General features: G+C 29.9%; 1 protein-coding gene across 36 annotated transcripts in view; it reads right to left on the bottom strand.

Annotated features, from left to right (window-relative positions):
- RIMS2 (regulating synaptic membrane exocytosis 2) overlaps positions 1–23,113 on the bottom strand; it is a 775,594-nt gene that overhangs the window by 363,226 nt on the left and 389,255 nt on the right. For 17 of the 36 annotated variants that reach the window (XM_031947103.1, XM_031947100.1, XM_031947089.1 and 14 more), the window contains 6 exons: positions 16,441–16,508; positions 14,479–14,598; positions 12,135–12,234; positions 11,226–11,349; positions 9,179–9,225; positions 8,136–8,248 (listed from right to left, as the gene is read on the bottom strand). In XM_031947103.1, coding sequence (XP_031802963.1) covers positions 8,136–8,248; positions 9,179–9,225; positions 11,226–11,349; positions 12,135–12,234; positions 14,479–14,598; positions 16,441–16,508 — 572 coding nt within the window. Of the gene's footprint in view, positions 1–2,606; positions 2,655–8,135; positions 8,249–9,178; positions 9,226–11,225; positions 11,350–12,134; positions 12,235–14,478; positions 14,599–16,115; positions 16,325–16,440; positions 16,509–23,113 lie in introns of all 36 variants that reach the window. The other 19 variants (XM_031947102.1, XM_031947099.1, XM_031947101.1 and 16 more) reach the window with 3 other exon arrangements.

Genomic DNA, 23,113 nt, shown 5'->3' with positions numbered 1-23,113 from the left:
AGAAATATTTTGGGTTATTACATGGAAAACAATTCAAAAATTTAAAGTGGCATTAAATAGAAGTTTCATGCAATGAATGCCCCTATGTTATCAGACCCTAAAATTAAAATATAGTTTTTCAGGACATAAATTTCATTTTTGTTGAAAAATACATTTGTTACTGACTTAGAATGCTACAGGAATATTTCCTTCATTTCAGATGAGGAACCTTGAAATAATAAGTACATAAGTACAAGGTCAGAAATTGGCAAGTCATTACTTAGTGTTGAATCCATTTGTATCGAGTTATAACATTAGCCTTCTTCTGTTTGAATCTGGTCCATTAGTTGTGGCAGCAAGAATCAATTACAGGTTTTGACTCAGAACTGTACTTTATTTTAGTCCCTATCTCAGAAATTAAGAGGGAAGCAGAATTTGGGGAAAAGGGTAATGACCTAAGGAACAAGAAGAAATGCCACATGTCATTCATTAGCATCTATTCTCTCTAACCTAAATTTCTCTCTACATATAGCTCCAAAAGATATAGAAAATTGGGGCTACGTAGATTGTGGTAAATAAAGAATAATGCTTGTCCAGGATAAACAATATCATGCATTAGTTTCTCATGTGGTAGTTTGTGTTGGATTATATGTAATAAAACAAATCCTGACCAAAGTCTAAAAAAAAATCTATGTTAGAATGTTAAATTTTAAAATAATGTTGTGCCTTATGACAGTAGGTCAGAAATATATACGTATGTAGTATAGATGAATATTCAGAAGCAAATAAAATACATAGGAAAAAAAGACCCAGAGTGATGCTTGTGTTTCTTCATGAGGTTAAAGAGTGAGATAGGCTTTTATCCTTCAATCTATAGAAAATTTTTGTTCCTGCCTTATGTTGACAAAACCAATTAATGACATCATTTGATCTTCTAAATTAAATACAGCAATGATTGGGAAATAGGGCTTTCCTCATTTCCATTGATTTCAGATGATATGAAAGCCCCATCTTTTGGTTTCTCTGACCACTGAGCTGAGTATTTATTACAATGATACTGCAAAAACTAGATGTACACATTTAAAATAAACCTCCTAGCTGAAGAAATAAAAGCTAAACTGAATACAGCCAATTTAATAGCTTTAAGAAATTTTGCAAGCTGAGACTCTAGTGCTTAAATTTCTATAAATGTAACTTTTATCTCCTTTAAAATCTTTAGCAGGTAGGAATTTAAAATATATTTCAATATAATAAAATATATTTTATGTGAATAAAATATATGTATCAAAATTTAAATTTATATCACTTTCCTACATATTTTCATATGTAAAATAGTAATTATTCACATCATTAATACCATTAGTTTTATTAAAACAGAAATTGTATTTGATCTTTAAATTTTTTTAACTTTATTTTAGCATTTAACAAATTCAACTCATTAATTATTTTTAAAAATCGACTTCTATGTGAAATATTTTATTTCATGAATAATGTAATTATTTTTATTCAGAATTTTCTAAAATTATGTATTTTTATTTCAATTGCATTTTTAAATATTTGCATTGAAGTTTTAATAGCTATCCAACTTGCATTAGTAAGATGATATAATTTTCTTTATATTATTTTAACTTGTACTTAAATTTTGAGACTGTGCCTCTAAATAATGTATTAAAATAGTTTCTTGATTTAAAAAAATAAATCAACATATCTTAATGAATATAAATTTATTTGTTCTTGGTGTTTTAGCCAAGAATGTTATTTTTAATATGAACTTAGAATCATCATCATAGCTTAATCACAATAACATTTAAAAATATTTTAAGTAGTACCTGCACAACAGGAGTAAATTCATTTAGTTTAATACAAACAAGAAATTATTTAATAAGTAAAAATATTTTAATATAATATTCAAAACAAAAAGAAAATCATGCAGCAAAGCAAGATAAGCACTGACATATTAGTAAAACCTACATTTCAGTTAATCTACTACTTAATCATTTCCTAATGAAAAGAGGCAAATAACGTGTACCAAAATATTACCAAAAATAAATGTTATCAATGACATATAACAAAAATATATTTTAAGATTATATAATATTTTTATTATTTGAACATTTAATACATGCCTCATATATACGTGTATATATATGATCACAATTCATATTTTTGTTCAAGTACAAATTTATTTGCCAATCTTCTACTCAGAGAGCTATTAATTGGAAAATGCAATTTTATACTAATATAAATACTAATGAATGATTTAAAGAGACAGCAACCTTAGTGTAATAAGGTCAAAGATCAACAGCACAAAATTAGCCATTTCTTTTACTATATTAACTTGGGTACATTTGTGGGTGTAATCTTTAATCTAAATACTTCTGGAGCCCAAGTTTAAATACAGAATACAGAATAAACTCAATAACAAAACTTATAGCCGGTTGTCTCTTTAAATTAAATTCAATATTTCAACCCCCATGCAGAACTTTACAAGCTGCTCAGTAGATGATATGGGTTAAAGCAACATACCAAAACAATAACATTTTCCTACAATGCATTTTCCAAAAATTAACAAATAAATAAACTTTTAAGCACAATTTTAGTTTCTATCAGGCAGACAAGGCCTTTACCTGAACCCTAGGAACAAAAGGCGTTGTTCTTCTACTAAGGCTTTGGCTCTGGTAAGCAAAATTAAAGAAAAAAGCAATAAAACAAAACCAAAAAGGACAACACGCTGGAACTAAAAGACCAAAAGTAAAAACCAACAGACACTACTATAACCTTAAAAATAATCATCCCCTTTACAATATATATTTAAATTTAAATATTCTAATGGAATGTGTAAATTAAAATTGGCCAAAAAATGCTAGGATATAAAAACTTTAATTTACTTGAAATAGATTTTAAAAATCACATTCAATAAAGTAACATAAATTAGAGTAAATGAGAAATAATATTCAGGTATGAACTTTCTGAACATAAAGTTTCAAATGGATAATAAAAGCCGAGCCTTAGAAATGAAATATGAAGAAATTAAAAATTTAACCTTCAGATGAACTAAACAGAAGAAATCATTGACAAAACTGGAGAACAATAGGCAAAACTAAAGAAAAACTGGATGGAAAATGGGTAATAGATATATTAGTAAAAACAATCCATGATAGCCATTGTTTTCAGAATGAGTCAGACCTAAAAATTAAGTACTAATAGAATCATCAAAGACTATAAAATATGTCTATAATTCAATTGTATTAGTGGTTTTTATTAAATTATTCTTATCTCCATCAGCTTCCAGTTCGAAAATAATTTAAAACATTTTTATTTTACCGCTATTCATCTAAAAGAAAATAATTGCTAACATTCAGACTAGATAAGCATTTTATGTATTTCCAAACCTTGAGTGTTTATCATATGATGACAAAAATGTTCATATTTATTTTTTCCTTTGAACTTATGATAATTCTGAAAATATGTAGATATTAAGCAATATCCCCATCTTACATATGAAAAATCCAAGGCCTAGAGAATGTAAATAACCAATAATCACACATCAAATTCAGGTGACCTAACTTCTTATGTTCATTCAACTACATATTCTTAGGATAATGTTTAAAAAAAAGTTTTATCCACATAATTTCCACTTTTTTTTTATCATTTTATCTAATTTGAAACAAGTAAAAAATACATCATCTAACCAGAAAATATATGTGTTTTTTCCTGGTCAAAATAAAGAAATAAACTACTCCTTTATACTGAGTAGCACTGAAGAAGAGCAAATGAGCACTCATTATACAATTTTTGTTCAGTAGCTCCTGATGTATCTTTCAACTCATTTTATGCTTCTCTTAATTTTCCATATACAAAGTAATAACCTGAGGACAGAGAGGAGCAATGTACTGGGAAGAAACAATTGAGTGGTTCTTTTCCCCTTAAATCAAAGGTGGATAAGCACTAAACATGAAAAATAAAACTAGAAGTATGAAAAGAAAGGAAGTCTTAAATGTAAATACTTTTGATCACCTGAAAAAAATCACAATCTCTATGTCCGTGTGTCTGTCTCTCTGTGCTTTTCTCCATATATGTCTGTCTCTGCTTTTGTCTCTCTGTCTCTTTGTCTCTTTCTCCTGTCTCTCTTTATCTCTGTTTCTTTCTTTCTGTCTCTGTCTTTCATCTCTCTCCTCTCTCTCCATTTTTTTCTCTCCTCTTTTTCCTCTCTATTTGTCTCTCTCTTCTCCCTCTCTCTCTCAGTCTCTATGTGTGTCTCTCTGTCTTTCTCTATGCCTCACAAATAAATGTAATATCCCTCTAGAGTAAGCCATATTCCATTTTATGTGTGAAGTAGTAAAAGAGATAAGAAATATTAATAATCTTGTTTCAGTAGCTCGGTTATTTATTAATTGGAAATGAATCTCAACATTTAGTAAAGTTTGGTGAGAAAGTGACAGAATAGGAAAAAAACTGGAATAATATTCCCTTCTCATATACAGATCTAGAATTAAGGAAGATCTCAGGGATTATCTAATCCAATCCCCATTTCACAGTATAAGAGACTAAAAAGGACCAGGAAGATTAAGTGATTGGCACACGATGTAGCTAATGATTAAATATCAGGGGAAGATGGGCTCTCTTACCTTTTCCTTCGGTTCTCTTGGTTTACAAAAAAAGTACCAGGAATATTAGAGTTGGGAAGGCTATGCAAGAAAATCTCTGAATACTTAAAAAGAAACTGCTTTCTCATTAAATGAACACAATTTTTTTTACTAGCTTCAAAAAGGTAAAGATAGTACCAATTCCCCATTAATACATGTAACTTCCCGAAGTCAACCCACTGATATCTTCTGAAACATACATTTATTTGAAACTAAACTTTAAATAATGTTAAATAGGCATATGATGTAGTATTTTAAAAACTGAAAACACACAAAAAAATGAAGTATAATTGACCATTGTTAGTTATGTATGTTGATCCACTTTATGCATAATGAGTATGACTTTTTGATTGCTACAAATGTAAAATTTGGCTTTGTATGCTTTGGTTATTTTCCCATATTTGAAGATCATTTCCTACTATTCACTGCAGTGTAGTATCCAAAATATTCCTTTCATGTACCATTGTTGAAATACCAGAAATGAAACAAATAGATTCAAAGTTCTATGACAACTTTGGTTTTTAAAAAAAAGAAAAATAAAGTGTAAGAGAGGACATATATTCTTCATTCAGCTATGTCCTTTGAAAGGATGCATACAAATAGTTATGTATAAACAAAGAATGAGAAATGAAAGAAAATTTTCTAAAATACAAAAACTCAAATAAAAAATCAACCACAAATAAAATGAACTATTACATTCAATAAATATGAGTTTGGTCTATTTAATCTAATACTAAGTCAGAGCTGTATATTCTCAATTTTGAAAAGCGTAAGAAGGTTGTGTATTTCTCTTCAATGTAATCTAAAAACAAACTGAACACTACCTCATCTAATTGTATGGTCTAAAGTTCTAAAATGGCATTTTTTTATAGAGAAAAGTACTTATATTGAGAAACCCAAATGAAAAGAAAAAAATAAGGAAGCAAAAAAGAAAAATTAGCAAAAACAATTTTCTATAAGTGAATAGATTAACATGTAATTTAGCTGATGTGCACTGGACCCTAAGGGAGTTAAATAGTAATTGAAGATGAAAACATTCTGTGTTGGTGGAAGTTTTTTTTTTTTTTGGTTGTTGTTCTTTTTGTTATTTTGACCCTCTAGGAGTTAAATAGCAGCAATAAACTTGGTATAAATTACTGTTAAGATAATAAATATACAAGATGAAAGAATTGGTTCTGTCTATGTACAAAGTATAATTATAACCTGACAGATTTAGTGACATTAAGTTAAATGTCACTGACAGGGAGGTGTAGCATAATAGAAGGAAAGGGAGTTTCTTTTGTAATGGTAACATACTATCTATATATCACATATGCCTAAGATTCCCCTTTTCTCAGCATATACATACCTAGAGCATAACTAGCATAGTATTATCGATCTAAGGCTTCCCAGAAAAGAAAATATTGAAGTTAGGATGAGAGAGATTCTTATACCTCTTTATTTAGGTAAATATATTGCTATATAAATATATTGTTCTCTTGGATGCAAAAGGATGGCCCAAATTAATTTCAGAAACATTAGTAAATGGAAGAAAGATATCTAGCATAATTAGTAAAGGCTTGAAAACAAAACATACTGCTTTCAAATAATAAGGATATGATATTGACACTCATTTTCAAACAAAGATCCCATGGATTTTAAACCAGCTTTTATGATAACTTTGAGAAAATAAATTTGAAATCTATATACTTAAGGGAGTTTAAATGTTGCTTTCTAAGTTTTCCAGTCTTAGTTTTCTTGATCTTTAGTCATATTATAAAGAACTTTGAGGTAAGGGTGAAATATTTCCCTGAATTATACATTTGACCTGAACATTCTAGTGATTTATTAAAATATCATTTACTTCATATTCTTCAAAGGATAGGAAAAGTTTATTCATTGGCCTCATTCAGTCTCTTTTAAAGATCAGGAATTTGAATGTGTTACACTTGCAATATAGGAAATTTGATACGGTCTTAAGACAGAAGAATCACATGAACATATACAATCATATATGAGGTAATTGGTGGCACGTGGAATAGAAATGTAGGCTTAGAATCAAGAACTGAGTATAAATCTAGTTGCAAATACTAACTGTGTGACCTAGGGAAAGCACTTAACTACTGTTTGCCTTAGTTTTCTCAAGTATAAAATTGGGGTAATAGTAATGGCTATCTTATAGCATTTTTGTGACGATCAGATGAGATCATATTTATAAAACAGCACTTAGTGCAGTGGCTGACTTATAATACCTACTACATAACTGTTATTCTTTTTCCTTCTTTCCTCTCCCCTGAATCAGTGCTTGTGACTATATCAATTCTTCCATTTTGCCAGATCACATTTAAGAATAATTAGATACAGCTTATAAAGGAAACTAGGACATACACCATTAATATGAAAAATAAAAAGGACATTTTGCTTATAGAAGAAAATGATAGAGAGTGTGAGGGGGAGGGAGAAGCATATCAATATCAGCAAGAATCCATCTACTTTTAAAATAGAACAGCAAATGTATACATATTAGACTATAAATCAGCCCATCAAAATGATTTTTTTATGGTTTATTTTCATATTTATGATTTTTTTGATTTTTTTAAATTTATGAGTGTGATTTTAAAAAGCAAATGACTTATTTTTATTAACGCTTTCATAAGTTAAAAACAAAATAATAGCATTATTTCTCTTAAAGTATTATATAGAATTTTACTGAAAACACTGTACAATTTGATGTGTGAATTTTGAAAATATAAGCTGAATTTCAATTTCTGATTCTTCAAAACAGTTTAAATCATTATAAAAACAATACTCTAAAACAGTATAAATAATATTGATACAACATGTAATGAAGCATTATGCTTTAAAAGGATGAAACATTCAAAGGTTTTCTGATTAGAAAATAAAAGTGTATATCTGAAATTTTCAATTTTTTTTTAGAATTACCATGTAATGTGATATGTTAGAAAGAGCATAAACATATATCATGGAATTAGTAATATATTAAAAACTTTTCTCTATTCATTCCTATGCTTCATTAATTTGGAAAACAATCTAAAATTCCTTTACAAATATACAATTATAAATATAACCTACCAATATTCTAAAATTCATAGAATTTTTTTAGAGATAAAGAAGGATGAATGCATAACAGATTCCTTTAGCTCAAATAAGGTCTTTACATAATATAACATTTTGCCTCCTTTATATGTCTGAGGATAAGGCTTGGCTACCATGGAATAGAGAACAAAAGACCATGACCCTAAATGTTATGACAGTAGGAGACAAAAGGCTTAAATACAGAAAAAGAAAAGTTAGAACTCTCTAAATTCCAAAGAATCTAGGTTAAATAAAGTTATTTTTTCATTTGAACCAAGAAATAGGAGGTAGGGGGAAGTGTAATGACCTTTAAATGAAAACCTAAAGTTATATTCACAAAAAGTCATATTTTAGCCAGAATGTCTTCTTCTAGAATAGTATCATATTTAAAAGCATTTTAAAAAGCAAGAAAAAATTATTTCAGTGAGTACATACTGAAAGTTGTCCAGACAGGAATTGTGGAACATCCCTCAACATTCCAGGACTCATAGGAGAAGTAACAGAAATGGAAGGACGATCCATTTTTTGAGATTCAAATGAGCTAGAGCCTGAAATTATAATTTTGCCTTTAGAGTAGAAACAGCAACTTTTCATTTATATTTAACAGTGCAACTTTGAAATTATAAATTTCATACAAAATGCCTATTACAATGTTTTAAAGGTTGTGACATTTTTAAAGTTCACCATTATAATGAATCTCAGAATGAGTGCTCTGTAGACAGGGCTCTGTAACTCCATTGCCTTAGAGCTTTACAGATTCACAGTTGCTGTCCCAGGAGCATTCAATTAGAAAACATTTGCTGAGACCCTATCATGTTTTGTCAAATAGAACATGAATGCATGAGAACATTTCTACCATAACAAATCAATGTTAATTCAGTTCATTTGGTGGTTTACCTAACCACACAGTGCCCTAGGCTACTGTCTAAAACGCAAATGAATTGGGAGATTTAGGATAGCAAATTTAAAACTAGAAGGAATCTTTGAAGCCTTCTAATCCAAATTCCCTAATTTTCAGATGTGTAAACAAAAGCTCAGTGAGTTTAAGTGACTTGCCAAAGTTTACAGGGGTAATGAAGGACTGGAGTTTTACTACTTATCAATGCAGTTTCAGACAATTACAACCTGTGTGACTTTGGGCAAATCACATAACTCTGTCTGCCTCAGTTCCCTCATCTGTAAAATGAGCTGCAGCAGGAAATGGTAAATTGCTCCAGTATCTTTGATAGAAAAATCTCCAAATAGGGTTACAAAGAGTTGGAGGACTGAAATAAGTGAACCACAAATATTTTAATGGCAAAATTAATCATTTAATTTTTTTTTCTTGTTTTCCACCATGGTACAATATTTAAATATTTGTTGTAATTGTATTAGTTTGTATTAAATTATCACATTGTACTATTATAAAAATAGAGAATATTATTGAATTTATTTATTATGAAATCCATTATATTTTCACTTTAAAAAATGAAACTTACTGGATTCCAGTTGTGCATGTGTACTATCAGGGATTCTCGGGATGTCTCTGAAAGAATGAAAAAGGAAAAAGTAGGAAACTTTTTCAAACATTGATATAAGTAATATCTTGGCCAATAATAAAATACTTAACTCTATAATTAAATTATTAAATAGTTTGAGTGTTTATAAATTATAAATTTATGAATTTGTGCATACATGGTTCATGGTTTATCACATAATAAATATCAAATAAGTAGCCCTTAGATATGTACTATCACTAGTTCAGTTAATCAAATATATCAAAAGACAGTTTAGTAAGATTCACTAAGAATTTATTGACTTTTTTTTTTACTAAATTAAGCCATACTTTAGGATAAAAATTTAAACATGATGCACATTTTGGACTGACATGTGTATGTGTGTGTGTATGTGTGTGTGTTTGTGTGTGTGTGTGTATTGTGAGTAATGTATGTTCTATTTGAAAAGTTCCCATCTCTTCTGTGCAAAAAATAATTAAGGACATTTTTGCTTGAGCTTAGATTTAGACAATTGGTTTAATGAATCATGTAATAAGTCTCTAGGTCAGTTATAGCAGTTTACAATAATGTGAATAAATATTCCAAAATATTTAATAAAATATAAAAATGACAGAAATAATTATATAAAAATCATACCATAGCGTAGATCCATTAAAGATTGGAAATTCAAACCTCAAAATACCACTTTATTATCATAAACTATTGGCATGTCAGAGGTTAGCAAAATAGGACACTTCAGTAGAACTAAGTGATTTATCTTCATTCCAGGTTCAGGTTGGTAGAATTCTAATGTTTAAAGAATGTGCAGGCAGAGGGGGAGGCAACTAGGTGGCTCAGTGGACAGAGTACCGGTTCTGAACTCAGGAAGACCTGAGTTCAAATCTGGTCTCAGAAACTTAATACTTCCTAGCTCTGTGACCCTGGGCAAGTCACTTAACCCCAATTGCCTCAGCAAAAATAAATACATATATATACATACATACATTAGGGCAATAGGGCTTTAACCTTAATTTTTAAAAAAAATTTCTACCCTGAATCTTATATTCCCCTTGTTTTTATTAATACTGATTAATTATATATTCTCTTCACACAATAGCTAATAAATGCCTATTGAATGACAAAATAATTATAGCTCTCTACTTTTTTATGTAAGTTGTATGACATTTAGTCATTGCTTATATTATCTTCATCTGTCTTGGCTTATAAACTACTAATAGGATAAGAACAATTTTTATAAAGCTATCTTTACATGGTTTCATATGCAAGAACATATTTTTATGGTGATAATGTTGAAGATGTCTTCAGCTATCCTCACATAATTCTAATTGTTTTACATAAATAATATTCTTTTGAGGCTAAAGATGGAGAAAGAACTGTAATACAAGCCTAACCATTGAGGAATTTACTTTTGCAAAACACAAGAGTTGGAAGGGACTTCAGAGGTCTTTTAATCCAACTCATATACACAGACACCTCCATAATAAGCCCAAAATGGGATCATGTCCTGTTTAATTGAAGGCAAAATTAGGTGAAACGTATTACCATGTGAAACAGTCTACTACACTTTCATTTATCTCTGATAAGGAAGAGGTTGAAGTTAATTTTGGTAGTCTGGGATTTAATATATTGGAGAGGAGGAAGAGACAAGGTGGGAGATTATATATTATTAGGAAATGAATCCAAATAAAGAATCAGCTGATAGGAGGAGTTCCCTGAATAAAGGCAGGTAAGAGATGAGAGAGAGTGAGAAAGAAACTGAGAGAGAGAGACTGAGAGAGAGAGAGAGAGAAACAGAGAGAGAGAGACAGAGAGACAGAGACAGAGAGAGATACAGAGAGACAGAGAGAATGTGTGTGTTAGTGTGACATACTCTTTATAAAATTCAATATTTTTTTGGACATAACTGAAACAATATTTTGGATTCTTTATGTAGGAGATAGAGAATTTTTAAAAATTTATTGTTGCAGAATACAGAGAATATTAAACTGTACCATTATTGGAAATTTAAAGTAATGGAAAAACAACTTACCCAATAGGCCTTGAAACTACAAGTTCCACTTGTGGTTCTGGTTTAGATTCTAGAATGATATTGTAAACTTCCTCAAATGTAGCTCCCTGGAGTAGCCTTCCATTCCATTCTAATACTTCATCACCTGTAGTTTGCAGCAGGAATAATCTTAGAAGGAACAACTAACCTCACGAATTTAATTCAAAACATAAATGATTCCCTGGTGCCATGGAACTACCCAGGACCAAAAGAAAAAAAATAAAACTATGGGGGGAAAATAGCATAGAATAATTCCAGTGACTTAAAATATGACTGGCTAGGAGAATTAGCAAATTTATGAACAAAAGACAGTTTTATATGAAATAAGCAACAACAGAAAAGGAACATTAGGATAAAATATCTATAATATCATTGCATTGTATGTATTATTATGTATTGTATTATATTCATATAAAATGCTAGACTTCATAAAAATCAAAATTTGTATTTGTGTAAAAATTTGAGTGTGTGTTTAGAGCATGTGTCTATATAGACACATATATGTATACAGATAAATGTGTGTGTGTAAAAGAGAGAGATTTGAGGATTTCCCACAGATTTTGCCTTTTTTTAAACTATAAATTTGCCAAATTTCCTACAAAAATTTATTTTCTCCCATAAACCAGAATTTATGATAGAATAGTATTATGAACTGAAGGGGAACATTAGCTAACACAAGCATAATATCTAAAAATGAAAAACACTCTCATTTTAAAATTTTATACAAAGTGTGATTTAGTAAAATCCTAGTAATAATCTCATTAGTGATTGAAGATTTGTATGAAACTTGAGTGAGCATTTCACTACTAATCAAATCACATTCTAAACTACTATATTTTCATATTTTTCAAGTCCAAGATCTCCAACAAACAATTCATGGTACAAACATACCTGGTCTAAGATGTCCCACTGTATCAGCTAAACTTCCTTTTTTAACTTTGGTAATAAATGCACAGAGTCGACCTGATTCAGTCATCTTTCCTCCTACAACCTATTTGAAAGAAGAAAGTTTTATAATAGGATTATTGTTAGGATGAATAATGTTGAAAATTCAAGTGAATGTCAATTAGCTATTCTGTTTCTGAAAATGCATCCTTTAAATTAAATTAATTTTGAATAAAAACTAAACTATCTAGTAAATAGAGTCCTAGGCTTGGAATCAGGAAGGCTCATCTTCTTGAGTTCAAATCTAGTGTCAGAAATTTACTGGAAATTATTTAATCTTGTCTTAATTCATCTGTGAAATGATCTGGAAAAGGAAATGCATGTCAGTCATGCCAATAACTTTGCTAAGAATACCTCAAAATAGATAAAGAAAAAAAAAAGTCAGATACAATTGGACAATTGAACAACCACAAAGCCTTTATAATGTAATTTTATTTAAAGGATACATTATTTTTAAAATCAAGTATTTCTATTACTTTCATCCATTTGTTTAAAGTAGATTTTATTTTCCTTTCCAAAAGATGTGCTCTACTTCTAAAGGGAGGAAATACCTAAAATGATCCTGAGCCAGTATCATCCCAGGAAGTTCCAATAATGATCCTATAGCCTACAGAAAGATAAGAAAAGGACTCTCCAGAGAGCACTATTCTCATATTCGCAGTATAATAATTACCTGTGATGATGCTGATGATTACTAATAAAAATTAGAAGTAATACTAATAAATTATGTCTTATATTTACAGAGATAGGATGGGGGGAGTTAAACGGCAAAACAGATAAAGTATTAGGCCTGGCATAAGGAAAACCAGAGTTCAAATCCTCTCTCATCCACTCACTAGTTATATGATTCTAGGAAAATTACTTCTCCATCTGCGACTATTTCCTTATCTACAAAAATAAAAATAATATCTGCCTCCCAGGTTGTTGTGAAGATAAAGTGAATTATTTGTAAAGTGCTTGGCAATTCTTAAAGTGCTATGTAAATGCTAGTTATAGTTATTACTATTGTTAAGTATTACTTTTGGCTCCACACATAGAATTTATAAGAAGCCACAAGAAAATAGAGATGATACCAATCTTAATGTGCAGAATTTGCACAAACACTTAATCTAGTTCCCATTCATTCTTTTTGAATCACAGCACCCTGTTGATGTTCCAAGGCATTCTGATTAAGAAGTCCTTAGGGGCCTTTGAACAACCATCAACATCTGTGAGATTCTGACACTCTTTAATATGCCGACTCATAATCACCATTCAGACTCTCTAGTTTAATGCCACTAACAACTTGCTAACAAGATCTCTTCCAAGTCTGTCCAGAGAGCTCCTAGACTGTCATAGAATAAGAGAATAATGAGAATAATACCTTTTGCCCTCGTGTTTATGTCTGCCCAATGTCAAATGCTCATATATATTAGTCCCACTACTGAAATTAAACACCCTAGAAATACATTATTATTTTCCAAAAGTTGTACATATTTCTAAATGTCTTAAATCAGGAATAAACTATTATAAAAGTTTTATTTAATTCAAGTAAGTGAAACGTTTACTTAAATGAACACAGTATATGTTTCAGAAAGAATTACTTCTTACAAACATTTGTTATTTTTTAATGTACAGTGATGAAAGAAAAATCATTTCCAAATGACCATGAATACTTGCAAAGAAAATAGAAATGAGAAATATCATGTAATGTTTTCAAACTTAATGTAAAACTTAAGGTTATGTATATACATATATGCATTTTAATTTTTTTGCTTTATTAGCTTTTACAGTAATATAAACAATAAAATGCTTAAAAGGAGTTATAATAATTTTTTTTTTGCGATTGACATAAACTAAACTAAATTGACCAAAACTGAAACTAAATTTGAACTCTATATGAAGTAAAAAGCATATGAATATAAATATATAAAATATGTATAAAACAAAATTTTTTCAAAATTATATTAATGTATTAATACATAAAGGTATATGTCACCAAAATATTCAGACTTGAGTGAACAACTTATGTCAAAAAGAATTAACTTATTCACTTTTAATGTAAAACACATTTTTAAAAGTTGAAGTGCATTAATAGTATTTAAATGAGACATTAAGAGGCATGGAACTTTTAAATACTATCTCTGGTAAAAAGAAATTTTGAACAAATACTTATAAACTACTTAAAGCAAAGAAAATAAAACAAGACAAACTGACATCTTTTATTTTCCCACTAATACAGTGAAAGAAAACAAGCATTTCATGACAAAGGAGCATCTCATTAAAATAATTGTATTTTTTTATTACTAACCTTCAATCCAAGCATCGCTCCTGAATCTCTGGGGACACTTCCATCTTTCAGGCGCTTGTTTAATAAAATACAACCAATCAAACGATCTCCATCTTTGGATGGCTGCCAAGTAACAGGGTGCTAAAATAATGCATTAAAATGTTAAAATTATTTCAAGACAAAGGTTCACATTTAATGCTTATTACATTTTAGAATGTCATAAAAGCCTTATGAGTGCACAAATACCTTTTTAGTCTTAAAAATAATAATTAAAAATTTGCCACAACCTTCAATTTATTTAAAGATCGCATCAGAATAAAATCTCAATGTTTCCTGATTCTAAGTGTGTCTGATGTAGGATACTATATTTAAGATATTAAATAAATACATATATCTATATGTACATTACACATATGTATATAATGTGGTTCAACGAGATATAAAAAAGATTAAAATTCACAAAGCAAAAATGGTGAACTTCTAAGAAATTAAAGTTGCTATAAATATATGTTTTATCTCATGTAACAAATTTTTTAAAAAATATAAATGGTCTTGTTATTTTACAACTAATAGGGCAAATTAATAAAATTACAAATCATTCTTAAGAAAATACTATAATTCAAACAAATGTTAAGGGCAAAAGTGTCTTTCTAGGTTCAAACACTATGACTATATAAAAACAATACTCTGTACAAATTTCTATTTTCATTGGCACAGAAAATAATTGAGTCAAATTTAATAGTAAGACTAGAGTTAAAGCAATAATTTTTTGAAAGTGCACTGATTTTTTTAGATCTCTAGATCTAATTGGTATATTGCTTATCCAATTCACCCAAGAATGTCCTGAAAGTGTTAACTGATCTTCAAAACATTAGTAATTAATTTCCCTTCTGCTAGAACTTTATGAATAATGTCCTATACCATTATAGATTACATGATGAATAGTGAATCAGGTGCTTTGTGCAGTCATATTAATTTCACAATTATCCAAAAGGTTCATGCTCATATTCATGCAAAATTGGAAGGCAAAAGGCAAGTTCCAAACAATTACATACATATGTTAAAGATGATAGACCCAATTCCTACTAACTAAAAGCAAAAACAACAAATACCAAAGCAGGTGGCAATGGTTCTAGCATTAATAAGGCTGCACCAAAAAAAAAAAAATGCTATGGCAGTTAAATAAAAGAACAAAATGACAGTGAAAGGGAAAAAAGAAAAACAACTTTTTATGCAAATTTCTCTTTTACCTGGGATTCAAAACTATTAATAATTTAAATTCATCCCAAGCAACATTATACATAATTAAATAAGCCAATCAAAACTTTTTACTTACTTTGTAGGTTATAGTAACCATACAAATTCCTTTCATTCAATCAGATCATAAAACCATCCTTTTGTTCCTGTTTTGTTTTGTTTTGTTTTTTGTTTTGTTTTGTTTTGTTTCTTGTGCTGCCAAACAGTGGGAAGAAAAAAAAAACAGCCAAGCAAGCAGGAGTTTTTGGTTTTGTTTTTCTTTTCTGCACCTTAAGAAATACTACATTGTCTCTGAGAACACCCCATCTTTTATGTTATGTATTGTTTTAATGAGTGACAGAGAGCAAACGAAGACCAAAATGAGCAAGTTAAAAGGCAGGCTCCACAATCTCAGTCAGTACCTTATCGCTATGGCTATGCTCCTCGTTTAGAGTCGTGCTACTACAGGTATCTACCCCAGAGTCCTTAATCTGAGGCTCAGACCATTCCAAGTCCTCTTCCAAAGAGTGGCCACCAAAGGACACCATTTTCTTTTGTCTCTCAGACCTGGTGTTAGAGTCGGACAAAACTGCCTGCTCACTAGTTTTTCTTTTTCCCTTTTGACTGTCCCCTAAAAGGTGTGGGATAAAAAAAGGAAACAAAAAAGAAAACATGCAAAGGTGTAAATAAAACAAAGGAAAAATGAAATGATAAAGGAAACAAATGGTAAGGCTCCACATGTCTCACCAAAGACATTGGGGATGCCTCACTGCTATGCCAAGACGTATGGTCCAACCAGTTGTAATCCATGTCTCCTGTGAGAGTCAGACAGACAAGAGAGTGCAGTAAAGGAAAAGGTGAAAGGACAGACAAAGACATAATAAACATTTTAAGTTCATGTAATACTATCTGATTTTAGACCCTTTCTCTGTAGCACTCTGTAGCTACCAAGAGAAAGCTAAGACTATAGAGGGATGTAATACATGAAAAGTAAGCTATGATGTATGTATGTCTTTGATCAACTCAGAACAGTGTACTACACATCTAAAAAAATTTTTTAAAAGAAATTGTCATGTATATGTAACATATGAATATAATGAATTTGAAAATAAGAATAATCATAAGTAGACTAAAACCACATATACTAGATGCTTTGAGAAAGGGAAAGGAAAATATTTTAGCTTATTACTTCAGATATTTTTCATGCTAAATGAAGTAATTTTATATTCCAGAGGTTATTACAGACCATTTTGGTATTAAATAATGGTTTACCAATGACAAAATCTTTGAGTAATCAAAATTTTAAATCATTTTATAATTTTAGTTATTGTAATATTGAAAACCATGTCAGGAGATTAGGTAAATGGTTAAAAAGAGAAAGAATTGATAAAAATGAAAGATAAACTGTGAAACTCAGTCATATATCTAGATTAATCTGTTCTTGTTGGAAAACTTTAAATGAACTTAAAATATGGATCTGCTGAGCAGTTGGTATGGTATATATTTCAATATTTTCTCTATAAGACAGAATTTTTATTCATATGTCATGAAAAGAATTTTAGCTTTAATTTATATTTAAATTATATACTCTAGATCATTTATATAATCATAAGCTTAAAAAGAAATACTTGCGTTATAGATTTTGTTTTAAATCTGTTTTTACTTAAAATGCAGGCATTTTTTTAATGATTGTCTCCATTTTTACACCCTCACTCAGATTTTTTTTAAAAAGTATTTGGCTTATTTCTTGCTTCTTCAGTATTAAATAAATGCAATATTTAATATTTCTATAAGGAAAAATTACAATATGTGCACATACACACCACTTCTTTAACTTTTGAATGGAAAAATAGAACACCATAAATTTGGATAGAAATTGTCTAAAATAAAGAAGCATGAGTAAATTCAGTGAAAATTATAGTCTTCTACTTCCCCTCCCCTCAATCATATTGCCTTATTATGAGCAGAAGAAAATAAAGATCTATGTCCTGTACATTTCAGGGGCCTGGACTTATTTAGTTTACATAACTGAAAAAGGATAGTTTTTATTATGAACAAAGTTGAATTTTCCTTTTTTCTTTATATTTCTTGCAACAGACAACAGAAAAAGTACATAATAAAAAAGACAAAGATAAAAACAATAATCAGTTCTGTAGCATAAATCTAACTTTAGCGTGACTATTTCTCCTTTAATATTTCTAATGAAATTATATAAGCCAACTTACTTGGCTATAATAAATGTTCTCTGTAACTGGTGGAATTTTAGAACAGTTATTTAAGATCACATAACTAGCCTCCCAAAATCCCAGAATTTAGAAAATAATCTATTTTGTAGGTTATAAATAATTAAAATGTTAAGAATTTCTTTGAAAATTATATGGTTAGTGTGTTTGTTTATTTGAATTAGTGGTGCTATTTTAAAATTAAAATATCACATACATAATTATGGAAGTTATAGATATTCATCATAAGGAATTCTAAAATTTTCTATTTTAGGTTATTTCAAAAATTAAGAGACAGAGAAATATAGTAAACCATGGTATTCATATAGTCACCTTAAAATGTACAGAATATTTGCATTTGTTATTTCCTTTAATCCTCAGAACAACTCTGTATACAGTATATTGTAACTATTATATTAGTGCAGAAACAATATGAGCTAAAGTGCCTTATACAGTGTTGCAAAGCTAATAAAAAAAAAAGTAACAGAGTCAGCAATTGCTCCTGAGGCTTCAGGCTTCAAATGCAAAGGCTTTCCTTTTTTTTTTTCTTCCCAATTTGAAATGTCTATGGTAACTTTTAACAGACAGCCATATATAATAAAATTTTTTGATTTTCTGTCTTTACAAGAATTATTTTGGCTGTGACTTTCATTTAAATTTGGAGGCTACATTTAGGGAATTATGGATTATGTGGCATGGAAACATGAGTTAGCAGTTTTAGAAGAAACTAAATTGTTAGAGATAGGGAGCAAGTAAAATGCGGATCATAGCCTGGATGGCTTGTTGCTGAACACATATGTGAAAAATAGACAAGAATTTGAAACAAAGAATTGAGTGTGAAATTCCAGACAAAATTTTGCTTGAAAGATATAATAGATGTGTCTAAGCATTACTTAGCTGGCTGACTGTTCTGTGTTCTAAGAATCTCTCCCCCCCACCAAAAAAAAGAAAAAGTATATATTAATAGAAAAGTTGTATTATGAACTAAGAGACCTCCTTTTCTAGAAAAAGAGGAAGGGTTTTCCTAACTGAAATTAGATATTTAAAATGTTTGCCTCTCTAAAAGGAGCAGAACTTCAGAGTCTCTGGGATCTATGCTAATGGTTAAACCTATCCTTCCTCTTAGAGGGAGAGAGAGATACCTCCCCACCTAAGCACTCCCAATTCAAGTCAGAATCTAGAAACAGAAGTTTACCAACCAAATGTTGGTTCCAGGGGAAACATGCCTAGCAGTTAACTTAGGATCAACAAATAGAAGCAAATCTCAGCATAAACCAACAAGACAGTTCCAGAAGAGGAAGCACAATGCCAAGATCAGAAAACAGTGACAGCCTTGAAGTTTTAGAGTTATGATTTGCATGCATTTCTATGCAAGTATCCTAGCTACCCATGGTCTCTCCATGTGTAGCCTCCAAATGTATCCAGAAAGCTTCTAAACTGTAACATAATAGGATGACCTGTGTTTGCATGTATGTGTGTATTTGTATATACACATCTAACACATGCAAGTATACATACACCTATGTATACATATGCATATATATTGATACATGTGCATATATACATACGTGTGTATAATTCCTTCCATATCAAGCAAGACTTCCCTTACTACAAAAATTAAAAAAAAAAAAAAGAGGGGAAAGTAGTTTAGAAAACTAAACTTATCAGTGGATATTAATAATATATGTTATTCCTCACTCATAATCTCTCACTTCTCTAAAGAAGGAAGAGGCTGCATTATTCAGCTCTTATTCAGATATAATCTTAGTCAGTATAATTGTAAACCATTCACTTTAATTCTTGTTATTTTACATTTATATTATTGTAGTCCAGTATAGATACATTTGTATGTGTGTGTATATATATATATTTATACACACACACATATATACATACACACACACATATATATATATATATATATATACACACTAACATATACATACATGTATAGTTTCCATAGTTCTCCTTAATTCACTGCCCATCAGTTCTTATTATACATAATTCTCTGATTTTTTCATATTGATAATTATAGAAGTGTTTTTTTATAACAACAAAGAACTGGACACAAATTTACTCTTATTTAGGAATGGCTTTAAAAATTGAGCTTGTAAATAGAATGGAATATTATTAAGCTTTAAAAAATAATAAATGTAATAAATTACAAAAAAGCATTTAGAAGACTTTTTTTGAAAAAGGTAGAAAGAACCTATTTGTTCAAAAAGATAACAGCTTTTTTTTATGGTGCCAAAGAACTGGTTATTGTTGGGATTTGCATCAGTTGGGGAATGGCTGTACAAGTTGAGTTTTATGTTTATGAGGGAATGTTATTGTACTATAAGAAATGACAAAAAGGACGGTTTCAGAAAAGAAGAAAAAAAACCTGGGAAAGATCTATATGAACTAATGCAAAGTGAAGTGACCAGAGCCCGGCGAACACTAAAGCCTTAGTTATTCTGATCAAGGCAATAATCGAAGACAATCACAAAGACCCATGATGAAAAATGCTATTCAACTTCAGAGAACTGACAAACTCTGAGTACATATGGAAGCAAATTTTTAAGAAAACTTTATTTTTCTCATTTTTGTCTGTTTCCTTTCATAATATAGCTAATATGAAAACGTGTTTTACCTGAAAAAAAATTATTAACTAGTAGAGAGCAAGTAAGCATAACCAGGAAACACATAAAAATGACTACAACTATCTAAATGGAAACAACAGCAATGGATTTGTTATTTTATAGAGAACACTTAGACTAAGAAAATCTCTCTAACACTACAGGCCAGCAATTTTTCTGCAATGTAATGGCTTAAGAATTATCTCAGCACCGAAGAGGTTAAAAGTCATATAGCCAATGTGGGACAAAAGCAGTATTGAATAAGGACTTATTTGAGGCTTGCTCTCTATTCACTATACCACATTGTCTCCTCCTTCCTTCCTTTGCCCTCACTGTCACCTGTCTCATATATATTGATATAAATGTCTATTTGTGTGTGTGTGTGTATATATATATATATGTATATATATAATATATATAACATTTACTTTTTACATCTCTACTAACAATTTTAATATCTATCCCTTGTTCTTTGCATATTGAAATAGTTGTATTTGTTGAACACTGTTAGCTCACAGTAGAAATGTCATTTTAAAAATTATAGTCACCAATCAAATTTTGATCCAAATCACAGATGTAAAAATGCACTTCCTTTATTTGCAGTAATAGGGTGCTAGGAGTGTAGAATATAGCATACAATGTAAAATTTAGTTTATATATTAGTTAATTTTGTTGAACTGGTTTTATAAACTCTTTTTACTCTTTTTTAAAGAGAGTTTTCTGGGGATGCAGGGCAGAGCATATTGAGAAATATGAATGTTATTAAAAACACAAAATGCTGTTAAAAATGTAACCATAAGTATGAAAAAGTATAGTCCTTTTCTAATTGTCTTTTAATGGCAGATCACGTCATAAAGAAGGGAAAGGGACCTGTATCTGCATGAATGTTTGTGGCAGCCCTCTTTGTAGTGGCTAGAAACTGGAAACTGAGTGGATGCCCATCAGTTGGAGAATGGCTGAATAAATTGTGGTATATGAATATTATGGAATATTATTGTTCTGTAAGAAATGGCCAACAGGATGATTTCAGAAAGGCCTGGAGAGACTTACACAAACTGATGCTGAGTGAAATGAGCAGGTCCAGGAGATCATTATATACTTCAACAACAATACTATATGATGACCAGTTCTGATGGACCTGGCCATCCTCAGCAATGAGAGCAACCAAATCATTTCCAATAGAGCAGTAATGAACTGAACCAGCTACACCCAAAGAAAGAACTCTGGGAGATGACTAAAAACCATTACATTGAATTCCCAATCCCTATATTTATGCCCACCTGCATTTTTTATTTCCTTCACGAGCTAATTGTACAATATTTCGTAGTCTGATACTTTTTGTACAGCAAAATAACGGTTTGGTCATGTATACTTATTGTGTATATTTTAATATATTTAGCATCTACTGGTCATCCTGCTATCTGGGGGAGTGGAGGGGGGGTAAGAGGTGAAAAATTGGAACAAGAGGTTTGGCAATTGTTAATGCTGTAAAGTTACCCATACATATAACCTGTAAATAAAAGGCTATTAAATTAAATAAAAAATAAATAAATTTTAAAAAATGGCAGATCACTAATTTAATTCAGATCACTAATCTATTATAAACTTATTATTATGCTATATAAACTATTGATATAACTTCTTCCCCGATTTTACAGCAACCTGTGCTATTTCATTTTGTTTTTACTTTGAACTAGCTCTACTGATTAAAAAATAGAAAACCAAAAAAATGTTTCAATGGAGTTTATGACCTAGAATTTTTGAGTGTTTGCAGACCAATAGCATATCTTGAACCTAGACTAGTCTAATTGGGGAGACTCATGAGCAAATGAGGGTACCCCTAAGCAATACAGAAATCGAACTACAAAAAGTTATTCTGTAGTTTGAAGACTAGAATCTAAACAATCTCTGTAATTACAATTCTTTCTATTTCTTGATATTACATCTTAGTCCTAGAATAGACAAGTGTTGTTGTTGTTTTTTTATTATAGCATCTCTCAGTTAAAAGGGACTTCAGAGGTCATCCATTGAAACTCATACCTGAAAAGGAATTCCCTGAAAAACGTGCTCAACAAGTATTCATATAGCCTCTATTTTAAGTTTTTCTTCTATTGTTGAATAGATACCTCTGAACGTAACCTATTTCTTTTTTGTTGTTGTTCAGTAATTTCACTGATATTCAACTCCCTGTTTTCTTAGCAAATTTACTAGAATGGTATACTATTTCATTTTCCAGTTTATTTTACAGGTGAGAAAACTGAGGCAAACAGGGATACATAACTTGCTCAGGATTACAAAGGTTCTAAGTGTCTAAAACTGGATTTGAAGTCAGGTTTTCCTAACTCTAGGCCTGGCACTCTGTTTATTGCACCTGCCTATTTCATTTTAGACAGTTCTATTAATTTTTATTTTTTATTGACCTTAAAACTTGTCACTTTATTCAATTTGGTTCACAAATTTTATCTCTTTTATTAACTAGTTCTAGATTTGTACTCCAGAGGTAAACAAAACAAACCCCAATGCCCTTTTAAGATAATTCTTCTTTTAATCTTTATCATGTACAGCAAAATTTTAAGTCAA

Source organism: Sarcophilus harrisii, chromosome 1, assembly GCF_902635505.1.
Source record: "Sarcophilus harrisii chromosome 1, mSarHar1.11, whole genome shotgun sequence".
Lineage (NCBI taxonomy): Eukaryota > Metazoa > Chordata > Mammalia > Dasyuromorphia > Dasyuridae > Sarcophilus > Sarcophilus harrisii.
This window is presented reverse-complemented; position numbering and strand designations above follow the sequence as displayed.